This window comes from Choloepus didactylus, chromosome 2 (assembly GCF_015220235.1).
Source record: "Choloepus didactylus isolate mChoDid1 chromosome 2, mChoDid1.pri, whole genome shotgun sequence".
NCBI classification, from domain to species: Eukaryota; Metazoa; Chordata; class Mammalia; order Pilosa; family Megalonychidae; genus Choloepus; species Choloepus didactylus.
The window spans coordinates 158,913,998-158,930,019 of record NC_051308.1 but is presented as its reverse complement, the minus strand read 5'-3'; the positions used below and the strand labels follow the sequence as shown (position 1 = coordinate 158,930,019).

Genomic DNA, 16,022 nt, shown 5'->3' with positions numbered 1-16,022 from the left:
TCTTTTTAAAAACTTAATAAGAAATAATTATTTTAGTTGGATGAACAGAAATTTATTTAAAATCCTGTTACTGTTTTATGATTATGAAAATACACTTGCTCAGAAGTCTTCATGAAAGATATATGAAAAGAAATCGAGTTCTATATTTCCTTCTCTAACACATATTCTAATTCTTTATCATTCTGTTATTCTCTGGGAGACCCTCCCTCCCACTACCCCCATCCCTACCACCTTCATCCCACTGCCCAGTGCCCCTGTATAATCTGAAGACGTCTCAACCCAAGACAAGTAAACCACCAGACAAGTCCCAGGACCTGTATAAAAAACATCAATCCTCAATCTGTCCAATTAAGAAACTGAGACTTGGAGTAAATGAATGGTTTTATATATTATACAGGTTTATGTGTATGTTAACATTATATACATATAGTGGTTTTATGTGTTACAGCTTGCTTTTCTGACTCCCAATCTATGTGATTACTTTGAATAAGATTCTGCTATATTTGTATGTTTCCACACTGAACTTCAGGTCTCCAATTTTAGTATTTATTAGGATTTTCTAAAGTCCTCTGAGCATCTCTGTATGCCCTGTTATCAAATCGGAAAGATAAAAATTATCAGAATTCTTCTTTGTAGGCAATGAATAGAGCATCCAAAATCATTTTGAAGAAGTGTAGAGAAAGCATAATAACTAACATTTTTAAAAGTAGAAACTGGTTTAGAGGTAGCAAACAGTGACATATCTATCAAGTTTCCCTTCCCAAATCCATAGTTGATTATGATAATCCATTTCTGAACTCTTACTGAGGCCAGATGTGGCCTTGGCGGTCCTCCTCAGTAACTTAATTCCAAATAGCCAATTAGTTAATTGGAATTTTGTATGCAAGATAAAGCCAAGTTTCCATTCCTGGTAGGAGTTTGTAAAACAAAATTATGCAGTAAATGAGAGGTTAGATTAGAAGTCTTTAGACAGTTTTTATCTTTGGTTATTGATCTATCAACCTCCTTTTGTTTGAATTTTCATATTATTTTGTTAGTTAGATAATTAGCAATAGGTAAAGAATTTGAAAATTCCAAATATATGTTAAAGATTTAGTGTATGAAATGCAGTTTGGTTAGGTTCAACTACAATTCTAAGCATGCCTGATGTTTTAATAAGCATCTTGTAGTTTGAGTAGCAAAGACGTAATCAAGTTGCCTCAAGTCATGGGGGGGATTATTGTAAAGATCAATATGGAGCAGTAGTGGAGACAGGTATCCCATGGAAATCCAAACAGGAACTGTTGTACTGGTAGGCCAAACTGGGGAAGATCCACTCTTCTCCCTAGTGCTTGGCTCTGTACATGAATTAGCTATGTTCTTGTATCTAGGCAGCTTGCGTCTCACTTCCACTTCACTTAGTCATTCTGTCTACTCTACTGCTGTCTCTCTGTTCATAAACAGTCATAGCTTTGTCTTAACATTGGTTTACCTCGTGGCTGCGATACTACATGACTTCTCTTTCTGCCTTCTTTTAACTTTGGTATCTACTAACTACATGCATCAGTCTTGACTTTTTTTTCCCAGTTCTGATTCCTAAGGGCTCATCTGTTAATATCAGGCCAATTTATTTGTCTCTGTCCAGCCCAAGATTTGCTCTCCATCATTGATTCAATCAGAAATTAAAAAAGGAATTCTTCAAGTCCAAAATATACCTTTTTGTTGTTCCTTTAGAAGAGACAGTATAGTAAGGCAGTTTCCCTTAGGACAGTACTAAAACAGGTCTTTTTTTTTAAATGCAATTTTTTTTTTAGATGTATTGACATCCCAGATAATCATCCAAAGTGTACAATCAGTGGTTCATGGTATCACCATATACTTGTGCATTCATCACCACAATCAATCTTTGAACATTTTCATTACTCCAAAAAAAAAAAAGAAAAAAAGTAAAAAAGAACAGCCAAAATATCCCATACCTCTTATCCCCCATTATACTTTTTTGTTTTTTTAAGCAATTTTGTTAAGATATATCACATCCCATACAAACATCCAAAGTGTACAATTAATTGTTCACAGTGTTAGCATATAGTTGTGCATTCATCATCATGATCAATTTTTGAACATTTTCATTACTCCAAAAAATAAAAATTAGAATAAAAGTAAAATAAAAAAGAACACCCAAAGCATCCCATACCCCTACTGCCCCCCCGCCGATATTCATTTACGTTTTGTTCCCATTTTTCTACTCATCTGTCCATACACTGGATAAAGGGAGTGTGAGCCACAAGGTTTTCACAATTGTATGGTCACACTACATAAGCTATATAGCTATACAAGCATCTTCAAAAATCAAGGATACTGGGTTTGCAGTTCAAAAGTTTCAGGTATTTCCTTCTAGCTATTCTAATACACTAAAAGTTAAAAAGCAATATCTATATAATGCAGAAGAATAACTGCCAGAATGACCTCTCAATTCCAAATTTGAAATCTCTCAGCCACTGAAACTTTATTTTGTTTCATTTCTCTTCCCTCTTTTGGTCCAGAAGGCTCTCTCAATCCTACAATGCCAGGTCCAGGCTCATCCCCAGGAGTCATGTCCCATGTTGTCAGGGAGATTTACACCCTTGGGAGTCATGTCCCATGTAGAGGAAAAGGCAGCAAGTCCATCTGCTGAGTTGGCTTAGAGAGGCCACATCTGAGCAACAAAAGGTTCTCTGGGGGTGACTCTTAGGCACAATTGTAAGTAGGATTAGCCTCTCCTTCACAGTACCAAGCTTCATAAGGGAAAGCCCCAAGATCAAGGGCTCAGCCTACTAAACTGGTAGTCCCCTGCGCATGCGAGAATATCAGGAATTCCCCAGGTGTGGAAGTTTAATATTTCCACATTTTTCCTCAGTACCTCAAGGGGGCTTTGCAAATACTTTTTATTCTCTGCCCAAATTACTCTGGGATGTATTGGAGCTTCATGCTAACCTGTACAAACCAACCAGATCTCACTCCCTATTCAAGGTTCCATGTAATTATGGTGTTTGAATAAACTGACCATGCAAGTTAAATTATACAGTGTGCTATGGAAAATATAGATTGTGCACCAAGTAAACAACTCTTCCTTTGGTCTTATACAGAATTTGAAGTTTTAAAATTTGGTCAAAATCATCCTTTACCCAATAGTCTGATTTACCTTAGTCCTAACCAAGTCCACTTCATTCGTGTCTTTAATTGAAGTCTGATCTCTTTTTCAGCTTTTTTAACATTTGCTGTATGGGGTAATGCTGACATTCATAGCTGCTGAACTCTGGCTCTGAGTCTCAGGTGTCAGACAGATACCCGAAGTTCCAGGGATAGACCAGGTTATACACAAACAGCTCAGCATCTCAGAATTTAGAAATAACAGTTAAAACACAGGAATAGATGTGACTGTTCTAAGGACTTACAATCTAGGAACCTTTACAGTAAACCTTCTCTGATAGCCAATGCTTTCAGATTCAATTTCCAGAGTTTACACATTATAGTTAGTCCAAATTATTGAGGCATTATAATGTTTGTCTTTTCATTTCTGGCTTATTTCATTCAACATACTGCTGTCAAGGTCCATTCACCTAGTTGCCACCTCACCATTTCTTCTTGCCACCATTCAATATTCAATGTATGAATACACCAGAGTTCACCATTCTGTTTATCAGTCGATGTATCCTTAGGCCACTTCCATCCATTTAAAACCATGAATACTGCCGCCATAAACATCAGTGTGCAAATGTCCATTTGTGTCCCTGCTCACAGTTCTTCCAAGTATGTAGCCAATAACAGGGTTGCAGGACCATATGGCAACTCATTAAGTAGCTTCCTGTAGAACAACCATACTGCCCTCCAGATAGACTGCACTGTTCTACTTCCCTACCAAAAGTGAATAGGTATACCCTCTCTCCACAATTTATCCAGCACTTGTATCCCTCTGTTTATATTTATTTATTTATTTATTTATTTACTACTTTATTTATTTATTTAAATTGAGATTGTTCAGATACCATACAATTATCCAAAGATCCAAAGTGTACAGTCAGTTGCCCATGGTACCATCATACAGCTGTGCATCCATCACCACAATTAATTTTTTTCCAATATTTAGAACATTTTCATTACTCCAGAAAAGAAATAAAGACAAAAAAAGGAAACTCAAATCCTCCCATACCCCTAGCCACCCCCCTCCATTATTCATTCATAGTTTTGATATAGTACATTTGTTGCTGTTGATGAAAGAATGTTAAAATACTACTAACTGCAGTATATAGTTTGCATTAGGTATATATATTTTTCCTAGATGCCCCTCTATTATTAACTTTTAGTTACAGTGTCATACATATGTTCAGGTTCATGAAAGAGATTTGTAATACTTGTACAGTTAATCACGGATATTGTCCACCACAAGGTTCACTGTTTTATACATTCCCATCTTTTAACCTCCAACTTTCCTTCTGGTGACATACGTGACTCTGAGCTTACCCTTTCTACTACCTTCACACACCATTCAGCACTGTTAGTTATTCTCACAATGTGCTACCATCATCTCTGTCCATTTCCAAACGTTTTTAAGTTCACCCTAGTTGACATTCTGCTCATAATAAGCAAGCACTCCCTCATCTTTAGCCTCATTCTATATCCTTGTAACTTATATTTCATGTCTATGAGTTTACATATTATAATTAGTTCATATCGGTGAGACCCTGCAATAATTGTCCTTATGTGTCTGTCTTATTTCACTCAATATAGTGCCCTCAAGGTTTCTTCATCACCCATTTTGTTTCAGGCGGTTTTGTTCACACACCATACAGTCCGTCCTAAGTACACAATCGTTGGTTCCCTGTATAGTCATGTATTTATGTATTCAGCCCCATCGCCACTATCTATATAAATACATCTCCATTTCTTCCACAAAGAAGGAGGAAGAGTCAAAAAAGGTAAAGGGACAAAAGAAAAAGAAAAAAGAAAGAGAAAAAAACATGACAGCTAGAAAGCAACAAAAGGAAAGACAGCATTAAACTAAAGTAGAATAAAGAGTCAGATACCATCACGAATGTCGGAAGTCCCATACCCTTCCCCTATGTCCCCATGTGCATTTAGCTTTGGTATATTGCCTTTGTTATATTAAAGGAAGCATAATACAATGTTTCTGTTATTATAGTCTCTAGTTTGAATTGATTGTATTTCCCTGTAATCCAACCCTATTTTTAACACCTTGCAATGTTGACATTTATTCTACCTCTTATAAAAACATATTTGTACCTTTTATTACAATCATTGAGCACCCTAGGTTTCACTGAGTTATACAGTCCCAGACTTTATCTGTTGTCTTTCATTCTGGTGTCCCACATGGTCCTAACCTTCCTCTTTCAACCATGCTCACAGTCATCTTTGTTCAGTGTACTTATATTGCTGTGCTACTATCTCCCAAAATTGTTTTCCAAACCTCTCACTACTGTTTTTGCCTTTCTGTGTGCAGTGCTTCCTTTAGTGTTTCCTGTAGAGCAGGTATCTTGTTCACAAAGTTGTCATTGTCTGCTTGTCAGAGAATATTTTAAGCTCTCTCTCATATTTGAAGGACAGTTTTGCCAGATATAGGATTCTTGGTTGGCAGTTTTTCTCTTCCAGTATCTTAAAATATATCACCCCACTTCCTTCTTGCCTCTGTAGTTTCTATTTTGAAATCTGCACATAGTCTTATCAAGCTTCCTTTGTATGTGATAGATCACTGTTCTCTTGCTGCTTTCAGGATTCTCTCTCTACCGTTGACATTTGATAATCTGCATCTTAAGTGTCTTGGTGTAGGCCTATTCAGATCTATCCTATTTGGGGTACACTGCGCTTCTTGGATCCGTAATTTTATGTCTTTCGTAAGAGATGGGAAATTTTCATTGACTATATCCTCTATTATTGCTTCTGCCCCTTTTCCCTTCTCTTCTCCTTCTGGGATACCAATGGCATGTACATTCCTGATTCATTTTGTCCTTAAGTTCCTGGAAACATTGCTCATATTTTTCCATTCTTTTTCTATATCTGTTCTTTTTTGTGTAGGCTTTCAGGTACCTTGTTCTCCAGTTCCTGAGTGTTTTCTTCTGCCTCTTGAGATCTGCTGTTGTATGTTTCCATTGTGTCTTTCATCTCCTGTGTTGTGCCTTTCATTTCCATAGATCCTACCAGTTGTTTTTTTTGAACTTTTGATTTCTACCTTATGTATGCCCAGTGTTTTCATTATACACTTCATCTCTTTTGCTATATCTTCCCTAAACTTTTTGAGTTGATTTAGTATTAGTTGTTTCAATTCCTGTATCTCAGCTGAAGTGTAAGTTTGTTCCTCTGACTGGGCCATAACTTCGTTTTTCTTGGTGTAGGTTGTAGTTTTCTGTTGTCTAGGCATGGTTTCCTTGGTTACCCCAATCAGGTTTTCCCAGACCAGAATGGGCTCAGGTCTTAGAAGGAGGGAATAGTATCTGGTTTTCCTGGGGGTGTCTTAGAAGATTGGTACACTCTGTGAGACCTCAAGTCACTGTGCTTTTCTGCTCAGTATGTGATGCCTGTCAGCCTGTAGCTCCTGACTGGTGTAAGGAGGTGTGGCCCATGGCTGTTTTCCCCCAGGCTCTGGGATCTGGTTCCGAATGAAAGGTGGGTAGTAGAGTTTGGCACCACCTTCTTCCTCTTAGGGAAGATACACCCCCTAGGGAGAGGTCATTTACATTTGAGTAGTCTCTCTGCCTGTGCTGTCTCCACCCTTGTCTGGGTCAGAGCACTGGGAACTGAAAATGGCTGAGGCTTTCTCCACTGAGCTGAAAAAGGGACAGAAAGCCCCCTTCAGGGCCAGTCTGTGGCCACCCAGCCCTCCAAGGTCAGTGGTCACCAGAAGTCTGTCTGCTTGTTGGGATTCGTATCTTGTATTGAGCAGTCCATGTTTGTTAATTAAAACACCAGTTGGATCTCTGCTGAGCTATATTCACTTGCTGAGAGAGTGCTGCTCTCTAGCACCATGAGGCTTTGCAGTTCAGGCTGTGGGGGAGGGAGCTCCCAGCTTGGATCCACAGTTTTTACTTCCAGATTTTATTCTGCGATCTCAAGCATTCCTCCCAATTCAGGTTGGTGTATGATGAGTGGACAGTCAGGTTTTCCCCCCACTGTTATTCCAGATTATTTACTAGTTGTTCCTGCTTGTTTATTAGTTGTTCCAGGGGCACAAACTAGCTTCCACTCCTCTCTATGCTTCCATCTTCTTCCGTTTCCTCCTTCTGTTTATTTTTTAAACACAGTCTTGTTCACACACCATGCAATCCATCCTAAGTAAACAGTGTTTCCAGGTATAATCACATAGTTATGCATTCACCAAAACAATCTATATGAGGACATTTCCATTTCTTACACAAAGAAAGAGGAAGAGGAGGAAAAAATGAAGAATAAAAGATAGGAGAAAAAATAAAACAAAATAAAATGAAATGGAGTGGTCAGACAAAAAACAACACCAATTCCATTATAACCCCTCTTATAGACATTTAGCTTTCATGTATTGCTTTTGTTACAATTATTGGGAGCTTATTACAATGTTGCTATTAACTATAGAGTCTAGTTTGTGTTGATTGCATTTTTTCCTCAATACCATCCAATTTTCAGCACCTTGAACAGTTGACATTCATTTGTTCTCCCTCATGAAAAACATTCTTATATTTGTACATTTAATTGCCATCATTGACCACTCTAGGTTTCACTAAGTTATACAATTACAGTCTTTATCTTCTATCTTTCCTTCTCGTGTCATGCATGCCTCTAGCCTCTCTCTTTCAATCGTACTCACACTCCTCTTTGTTCAGAGTGCTTATAGTATTGTGCTACCATCACACAGTATTGTGCTATCCATTTCCAGATCTATACAATCAATCCTGTTCGACATTCTGTACTCCTTCAGCATCAAATGCCTGATCTCTAACCTATTTCTATCTCCTGATAACCTGTGTTCTCACCTTTAACTCTCAAAGTTTGCTCATTAAAGTTACTTCATATTGGTGAGACTGTACATTATTTGTTCTTTTGTTTCTGGCTAATTTCACTCAACTGTCTACCATTTTGTCTTTTGGATTTTATATGTCATATTTGGTTTTTATTTCCTCTCACTCTCTTTTTACCCTTACTGATAGTCTTCATTTCTGTACTCTTCTCCAAACCTCTTTCTCCTGTCTTTTCTTATTGCCTGTAGTACTCCCTTTAGTATTTCTTGTAGAGCAGGTATCTTGTTCACAAACTCTCTCAGTGTTTTAAACTCTTCCTCATTTTTGAAGGACAGTTTTGCTGGATATAGAATTCTTGGTTGGCACTTTTTCTCTTTCAGTATCTTCAATATGTCATACCACTTCCTTCTCACCTCCATGGTTTCTACTGAGAAATCTGCATGTAGTCTTATCAGGCTTCCCTTGTATTTATTTGTTGGATCGCTTTTCTCTTGCTGCTTTCAGAATTCTCTTTGTCTTTGACATTTGATAATCTGATTATTAAGTGTCTTGGAGTAGGTCTATTCAGATGAATTCTGTTTGAGGTTCTGTTCCAGTTTGCTAGAGCTTCCATTATGCAAAATACCAGAAGTGGATTGGCTTTTATAAAAGGGGATTTATTCGGTCACAGATTTATAGTTCTCAGGCCATTTAAGTGTCCAAACTAAGGCATCAACAAGAGGTACCTTAATTGAGGAAAGGCCAGTGGCATCCACAACACATCTGTTAGTTGGGAAGTCATGTGGCTGGCATCTGCTGTTCCTTTGCTCCTGGGTTCTGGTTTCAAAATTGCTTTCTCCAAAATGTCTCTGGGCTTCTGTCTCTCAGCTTCTCTCTCTCAGCTTCTGTGCATCCTTGCTTGTTCTCCCAGGGTATTTCTCTCTAAGCATCTAAGGGTTCTCTCTTAGCTTCTCCAGGGCAAACTCTAGGCTTCATCTCTTAGCTTAGCATTCCAAACATCCTTTGTTCTGCATTTCCCTGTGTCTCCAATGTCTCCAAGCTTCTGAGTCTGTGTCAGCTCTTAGCTTCTCCCAGGGGCAGACTCTGGATTACATATATTAGCTTCTCTCCAAAATGTCTCTCACAGCTTCTCTGAGCTTCTGTCTCCATGAGGTCTTTTGAAGGACTCCAGTGATCTAATTAAGACCCACCCAGAATGGGCAGGGCCATGCCTTCGTGGAAATAATTTAATCAAAGTTCTCATCACAGTTGGGTGAGTCACATCTCCATCGAAATAATCATCAGTTTCCACCCAACAAGACTGGATTAAAAGGTCATGGCTTTTCTGGTGTTCTTAACAGTTTCAAAGTGACACAGGTATGCTCTGCTTCTTGGATCTGTAATTTTAGGTCTTTCATAAGAGATGGGAAATTTTCAGTGATTATTTCCTCCATTATTCTTTCTGTTCCTTTTTCCTTCTCTTCCCCTTCTGGGACACCTATGACATGTATTTATGTGCTTCATGTTCTCCTTCAGTTCTGTGAGACCCTGCTCATATTTTTCTATTCTTTTCCCTATTTGTTTGGTTGTGTAGGATTTCAGATGTCCTGTTCTCCAGTTCATGAATCCTTTCTTCTGCCTCTTAAAATCTGTTGTTATATATCTCCATTGTGTTTTTCATCTCTTCTGTTGTGCCTTTCATTCCCATAAGTTCTGCCAATTCTTTTTTCAAACTTTCAAGTTCTTCCTTATGTTTCCCCCAATGTCTTATATCTTCATCTCTTTTGCCATATTGTCCCTCAACTTATTGATTTGATTTTTGAATTGATTTAACATTTTTTAACATCTTTAATTTGTTATTTCAACTTCTGTATCTCATTTGAAGTATAAGTTTGTTCCTTTGACTGGGCCATATCTTTGTTTTTTCTAGTGTGATTTATAATTTTTTGTTATCTAGGCATCTGGTTTCCTTTATTACCTCAATCAAATTTTCCCAGACTGGGTATGTCCAGGTCTCAGGAGAATGGTGTAATCAGTATCAGGTTTCCCTGAGGATGAGACTCAGAAGATTGTCAGACTTTCCTATGAGGCCTCTAGATTCTGTGTTTTTCCTTCCTTGGCCAGCAAGTGGTACTTGTCAGCCCACAGCTCCCCACTGGTGTGAAGAGGTGTGTTGCCTTTAATTCTCAGCAGACCCTGTCCCTGCCAAGGACTGAGGGTGAGTCAGAAGCCAAGCTTAAGCTGTTTCTGTTTCTTTTTTCCCTTAGGTCCTGGAGTCTGAATTCTCTCAGGGTAGGCTGCCACTTGAGCTTGGGCCCTGCCTCCCTTTTTCTTAGGGAAGATATGCCTTTTAGGGAATTATCTCTCTCACTTGACTTTTTCCTTTGTCTCTCTGGCTATCTTAATTCCACCCTTGCCTGGGTCAGGGCTGACAATTGAAAATGCCTGATGCTTTCTCTAATGAGCTACTGAAAATGAGAGAAAAGAAAAATAAAAAAGGAAGAAGTACCCTGTTCAGAGTCAGTCCCCAGACCCCAGTTTTGCCAGTCAGAAGCTGGAGTTGGTACCTGGTTCTGTGTGCCAGTTTTCTTGGGTCACAGCCCTCTTCCAATATTCTGAGCTCAGCCAACTCCAAAAGCCTCTGTTTTTATTTATTTATTTTTATTATTATTATCTTTTTCTGTCAGCCCTACCACCTCTCTGCCTGGAGAGATCTCAAGTTTCCTTTCCTACTCACTCCGGGTTTATTTGTGCGCATAGCTTGTACTCAGCAGTCCAAATTTGTTAGTTAAAACCACAATTGGGGCTTGGTTGCCCTACCTTCTCTTGATCCTTGTAGAGCCAGCTTCTTTTTCTGACAGAGAAGTGTTCCAAATCAGCCTGCTGTGCCAGTGGGGAAGGGAGCTGACTACTGTTTGGGGGGCTTTACTTACAGTTTTATGCTATGTTTTTAGGCCTTCCACCCATTCCAGACTGGTGTACCATGTGTGTCCGGTCACAGATGTTCCCCAAACAGTTGTTCCAGACTATTTACTAGTTGTTCCTTGCTATTTACTAGTTGCTCTAGAATACTAACTAAATTCCACACCTTTCTATGCCACCATCTTACCCCCGTAAAACAGGTCTTGATTGACCTGTCTTGAGTGTGCTTAATTAAAAATTTATTCTGAATTACAATATCAAGTATTTAATGCATTCACAAAAATAAAAAATTCTGGTCTCCTAATTTGCATATCAGCTAATTAATGAATGCCTATATATGGTAATTGTTACAGATTATTACCACTAATTTGTATCAAATACAGAAGTAACCATATATGTATTTGTCATGCTTTGTTTAGGTTCATAATAGAGACTAATATTAGTGCAATGGTGGCAGGAACTTTTGGATAGATATGGAAATGAAAGTATCTAAATGTATTTAAATAGTGTTTTAGACAGTTAATGTAATATCACATTTTAGGTTTTAATTAGTGTAAGAAATCTACATAGGAAGTAATATTTGAAGATTTAGAAGATTGTGTATCCCAGGAAAGAATTTTTATTTTGGTACCATTAAAACAGTTTTCTCTAGTAGGATTTCATAGAATGCTAGTTAGTTCCAGAACAGAGGAATTTTAAGTTTTGTTGGATTTAAATCACTGTTTCAATATAAGCCAAGTTGGAGGAGTGCTTTATAATTAAGAAGAAGCTTCTGTTTTGATGTTCAAATGATTAGTGTATCATTAAGAACTGTCCCACTTTGATGACTTCATTTTAGAGTAATGATTCAGTAGTAAAATAAATTCTTTTCTATTTTAGTTATATATGTCCTTTTTTATTTTATCATGTCCATTTTTTGTAAACTGCCATAAATCCTCTGAGGAAAAACACAGGAAATAATACTCAAACAGAGCCTGATATATTTAAAGACTGGCATTTTCATCTGGAATGATTGTTCACTTTTATTATTATTGAGGTATTGAAGCCAAGGAAGAAATGCATATGGTAAAATAGTTTTCATCATTCTATAGCCATTTGTATAAATTCATTTCTTCTGCTTCCAAAGTTCATTTCTACTTTATGTAAAATACTATATTTTTAAACTTAATTTTGACCAAGAGAAAAGTTATAGTTTAGAATAGTAAAACATGTCTTGGTCACATGTCCATTATAAAATAATTTATCAGTTTACTTAATAGGAATTGCATAAAATGTGTGTTCATTTCATAACAATTACCAGCCCTGATTATTAGTAATATGTCTTTTTGAATTGGAATAATTATGAGATCATATACATTTCTAAATTTTCATTTTGAATCTATTTTAAAGCCTTTATGTTTTTTCTTTCCACTTTTGGATGAATCAGAGACCAGAAATGAGTGGAATGTTATCTTAAACAAACCAAAAAATTTGTTGTAATCTTTATTATCAAATACTGCTTAAATGAAGACAGATTAAAAAAAAGGAAACAAACTCCAACAGATAATTACCCCATTCAGACATTGGTGAGTATGTCACTCAATTCAAGTCGACCTTCCTCATCAGAGGTAAGATAATCTTTTTATACTAAAATTTAAGAAAATCATGTTTGTCATTGTTTTTGATACATTTTTATAAAACAAAAATATGAATTATATAAAGTATTACATATTGACTCCCTCGTGATCACAATATCATGTATCCCATTATCTGATTATAGTCCCTGTGTCTTGAGCTCATTTTCTCTACCCCAGTTGTATTGGCACCTCCAATACATCGATCGTCTTACCTTTTTTACTATTCTTTACCTTATGATGTTCTCTGTACCTGGCTTAAATTTCATACAGCAGTTTTAATCATTCCCTTTCACATGCTTTTGACTCCTTACCCCTCTTGCTTCATTGTACTCCTTGGCAAAACTACAACCCTAATTAATCCAACTCTCAACCTACTCTGCATCCATACCTGAGTAGCTAACTGTGGCTGGAGAGAAATATACCAGCATAAGGACTTGTCTCACTTTAAATTCATGACCATAAATCTTAAGTGGAACTTTTTGCTTCTAGACAATTATATATATATATGCCACCCATTCATTCACTCTCCCACTCTTCTAGACAATTATTTCATATCTTCTCTTTTCAAATCCCTAATACCTTCTCCCCATTTTCAAATGTATAGAAATACCCATATGTAAAAAAACTATTATATACCTGGATGTATATTTTTCCTTTGTTTTAGGCTCCAATAGCACTCCTGGCTCCTATCTTTATTTAAAATATTGGTGTTTTGTTCACATGGATTTTTTTTACATTAATTTGATTTTTAAAATATTATTTATCTTGATTACTGAGTTTTTGTGCCCCCTAAAATTCTGCACCAGAGGTAAGTTCTCCACTCACTGCACCCTTGCTCCAGCCCTGGTATCCCATTTAAATGTAAGCTACATGCAGACAGGGATCTTTATCTGTTTTATTCAGTGGTATATCCCTAGTGGCTAGAACAGTGCTGCTGTATAGTAGGCACTTAATAAATATCTTTTGACTGAATGAATAAATACAGATTGACAATAATTAATTTTTATCCCAAAATGTTTCAAAGATCAAGATGTCTTTTCTTAACTACATTTTCTTTATAGTGCCTACTCATTCCATTATGGAATTAAGATCTATACAAATGCTTTTTGAATTGTGGTTCACGATGTGTCATCAAAAGTATTCAAGTAATTTACTTGGTTTGTAAAAACAAACAGGAAAATGTTTAGTTCAAGTAACAATTTTTCTTCAGTAAAATATTAATATATTTATCTGAAAATAAGGTCATATTTACTTCACACTTCTTAAGGTTTTGCAAATATTTAATAGTATAGCCAGGAATAATCTTTTTTTTAAATTCAGTTTTATTGAGATATATTCGCATACCATACAGTCATCCATGGTGTATAATCAGCTGTTCACAGTACCATCATATAGTTTTGCATTCATCACCCCAATCTATTTTTGAACATTTTCCTTATACCAGAAAGAATCAGAATAAGAATAAAAAATAAAAAAAGAATACCAAATCATCCCCCCTTCCCACCTTATTTTTTGTTTAGTTTTTGTCCCCATTTATCTATTCATCTGTCCATACACTGGATAAAGGGGTGCAGTCCACAAGGTTTTCATAGTCACACTGTCACCTCTTGTAAGCTACATTGTTATACAATCATCTTCAAGAGTCAAGGCTACTGGGTTGGAGTTTTGTAGTTTCAGGTATTTACTTCTAGCTATTCCACTACATCAAAACCTAAAAAGTGTTATCTATATAGTGCGTGAGAATGTCCACCAGAGTGACCTCTCTTGACTCCATTTGAAATCTCTCAGCCACTGAAGCTTTATTTCGTTTCATTTCACATCCCCCTTTTGGTCAAGAAGATGTTCTCCATCCCATGATGCTGGGTCCAGATTCATCCCTGGGAATCATATCCTGCGTTGCCAGGGAGATTTCCACCCCTGGGAGTCAGGTCCCACATAGGGGGGAGGGCAGTTAGATCACCTGCCAAGGTTAGAGAGAGAGGGCCACATCTGAGCAACAAAGAGGTACTCAGGGGCAGACTCTTAGGCACAATTATAAGCATTTCAGGGAATAATCTTTTAAATTATTCTGGTGCTGAAAATGCAGCATATAGCAAGCCCTCTCAGATCTAAACAAATGTTTAAATATTTGATTAATTTTCCATCATTAAAAGTATAGAAGTAATTTACTTAGTTTATGAAAATAACTTGAGCAAAATATCAGCTCAAGAATCATTATCTCCTATAAAAATTAATAACATATAAATAGTGGTCAGATTTACTTCAAACTTTTAAAGGTTTTTCAGATTTTAGTATTATAGTTAGAGTATGATCATTTAAATGCTTTAACTTTTAATATGCAGCACAAATCAAACATCATTAGATTAAAATATGACACTGTAATCATTCTGTTTCTGTTGTAGTAATTTAAATGTTCTTATAAATAGGATTCTAATTGAGGTCATAACTAACATTAATAGAAAAGAAGTATAATACATGTAAGCACAGACAAACTTACAAACATAACTTTATGTAAAAACAACTATTTCTTTCTCTAACACTGGTCACAAATAGGCTCTTCCTGGAATTCTGGGAAACAAAAATACTCCCCCAAACCACAGTATTATGCTTTTTCAAGTACTGAGAGCCAGCAATCATCATATGATAGGGAGACCAAATGTAAGGATAAGGATTCCGCAGGGTCACCTCAATGGAACAAGTAGATGGGGGGGTGAAAGTTGTGGTAAGAAAACTGATCTTGGTGCTCCAGTATTCTTACCACAGGCCACCTATTCCAGCTTGCTGAGGCTGCCATTATGCAAAATATCAGAAATGGATTGGCTTTTATAAAGGGAATTTTTTAGGTTACAAAGTTACAGTTCTAAGGCCATAGAAATGTCCAAACTAAAGCATCAACAAGATGATACCTTCACTGAAGAATGGCCGATAGCGTTCCAGAATCCTCATGTCAGCTGGTAAGGCAAATAGTTGGTGTTGGCTGGTCTACTGCATCTGGGTTGTGTTTCAAAATGGCTTCCTCCAAAATGTTTCTGGACTTGTCTTTGATCCTCTTCCCAGCTCCTGTGTGTCCTTGCTTCTTTATCCCAGGGCGTTTCTCTCTAAGGTGTCCTTAGCTTCTCCGGTGCAAACTCTGAGCCTCATCTCTTAGCTTAGCATCTCCAGATGTCCTTCTGTCTGCATCTCAAAGCATCTCCAAGTGTCAACAAGCATCAGCATCAGCTCTGGAGCTCTCTTAAGCAGTCCAGTGAACTAATCAATATCTACTGTGAATTGGCAGGGACCATACCACCATGGAAATAATTCAACCAGAGGTTCCACCCTAATCAACAGACTAATCAGTCTGCCCCCACAAGATTGCTCTAAAGAATATGGATTTTCTGGGGGACATAATATATCCAAACCTACACATTTCACCCCCTGGGCCCCCAAAAGACATGTTCTTTTCAAATACAAAAATACATTCATTCCATCACAATATAGATAAGTACAAAGTCCTAACATTTTCCTCTAGATGTGGGCCTGTGAAACTCAGAACAAGTTATCT

At 37.0% G+C, this 16,022-nt stretch overlaps 1 protein-coding gene across 1 annotated transcript in view; it reads left to right on the top strand.

The window, feature by feature from the left end:
* The window catches only part of SPATA1 (spermatogenesis associated 1), a 91,772-nt gene that overhangs the window by 2,193 nt on the left and 73,557 nt on the right, over positions 1 to 16,022 (top strand). The window contains 1 exon segment of the mRNA XM_037826763.1: positions 12,289 to 12,469. Within this exon segment, the coding sequence (XP_037682691.1) occupies positions 12,434 to 12,469 (36 nt within the window). The 5' untranslated portion in view covers positions 12,289 to 12,433.